The 1,665-nt window shown below is 38.1% G+C and overlaps 1 protein-coding gene across 2 annotated transcripts in view; it reads left to right on the forward strand.

Moving 5' to 3' along the window:
* Positions 1-1,665, forward strand: part of LOC109858753 — a 26,690-nt gene that overhangs the window by 15,313 nt on the left and 9,712 nt on the right. For both annotated transcript variants that reach the window (XM_020436318.1, XM_020436319.1), the window contains one exon: positions 1,419-1,662. In XM_020436318.1, the coding sequence (XP_020291907.1) occupies positions 1,419-1,662 (244 nt within the window). The remainder of the gene's footprint in view (positions 1-1,418; positions 1,663-1,665) is intronic.

The following is a 1,665-nucleotide window of genomic DNA, read 5'->3' on the forward strand; positions in this document are numbered from 1 at the left end:
TATATATATATCAAGAAAAACCGTAAGCCTGTTTATTTTGCGCTATCGAGCAATTATTTTGAACGAAGCAAGCGTTGCGTTTCAGAAATCCGAGGATAACGCGACGTTACTGGCATAACGGTAACAATAATAATTTTTACCGTTAAACATAAGCTTATCAATTATCGGACTGTGTAGATATTTGATTTAACGTGTGCACATGCAAATTCTTGAAATTACTCTGTGTCAAGTGTACAACAAACACTTTAGACAGAAAAGAGAATTCGCTTACGTTCTAACGTTGCCGCGGAAAAAGCAACAAGAGACTTGTTTGTTCGACAAAACGCTTCAGCTGTTACGTAAAGCGTTAATAAAAAAAAGCAAAATAATATATATCGACCTATTATCTCGCAACAAAGTAGCAAATACATGCTCAACGAATCGTATCGCCATACAGCGCGCGTTAACGCAATCGGCGCATTTTCGCAATTGCATGTTGACACAGTTCCAGTTTTCTCACAAGTTTTTACAAATTATATACGTAGACGTCCAGGTGTTGACGTACGCTAGTATTTAGCGATTATCCGCGACAAACGTGTCATAGAATCGCGCCTAGCAAAAAAAAAAAAACAAGAAAATCACTTTGTGTCCTTTTTATTTATTCAGATCGGATCAATGTTCATCAATGTTTTCTGCCGTTTATCTAGTCGTCACTCCCTACGTATAATCCCGTAACTCCAAAACGCAAATTTTAGAGGAGAGCAGTTTAAAAGTATAAAGCTTCATAAAGTTTCCCTATAGTTAGGGATCTTTCGGTTTCAAATTTGTACCTTATTTATAAATTTTTTTTTTTTTATATTTGGTGACCATAAAGAACATGACTTTCTAAGTGTCATTATGCAATAAACTGAAAATCCCATATGTGACACTTATGTAATTATACGTAGGGAGTGACGTAGTTTATTTCAGATTCCGCTAATGAATTCTATTGAGATCGGTAACACCGGTTGCCGATAATCAGCGAAGCCTAAAACCGGACCGTCCATAAAGATTTATCAGGTGTGAAATATTATATTAAACGCCATGGCGTGTTTTCTAGGAAACTGTTATTCACGTGATATCCTAATAACAATAGAGGTCGCGCGAGATGAATGAACCGGCACGGCCGTTACAATTCTCACGAAACGCATTTTGACACTCATCGTTGACTTTCGATAAGTCTTAAAAATTTAAACATCAGAGAACATCGTCCGAATTATATATTTAAATCACGATTCGCACGATGCTGTGTGTGTGTGTGTGTGTGTGTGTAAATAAATAAAAGTAATTCACAATCTCAAATAATCACGATATAATGAAAGTTAAGTTTACTTTACAGCGCTTATCTATCTAACGTTGCGGGTTACATTACATCTCATTGTGTAATAATAATATTTCAGCGGATCCCGTTACGGGACGAGTGTTCTCATCCGTAGACGAAAGTGCGGACGAACAGAACGACGCGGAAATTTTTCGCGCGGTCGTCGAATCGATGCGACAATGGACGCTTCACAAGAAGCTTCATCACAGAGGGAAAAGAGAAGTGTCCAAAGTTTGTTACGAGGACGTAGGCTGTTTCGAGGACACCGGACCTTTTAGTTACCTGGAGATGCTACCATCACCGCCGAAAGATGTCGGAACTAGGTA

This window comes from Pseudomyrmex gracilis, unplaced genomic scaffold, assembly GCF_002006095.1.
Source record: "Pseudomyrmex gracilis isolate BER0280 unplaced genomic scaffold, ASM200609v1 scaffold_222, whole genome shotgun sequence".
NCBI lineage: Eukaryota > Metazoa > Arthropoda > Insecta > Hymenoptera > Formicidae > Pseudomyrmex > Pseudomyrmex gracilis.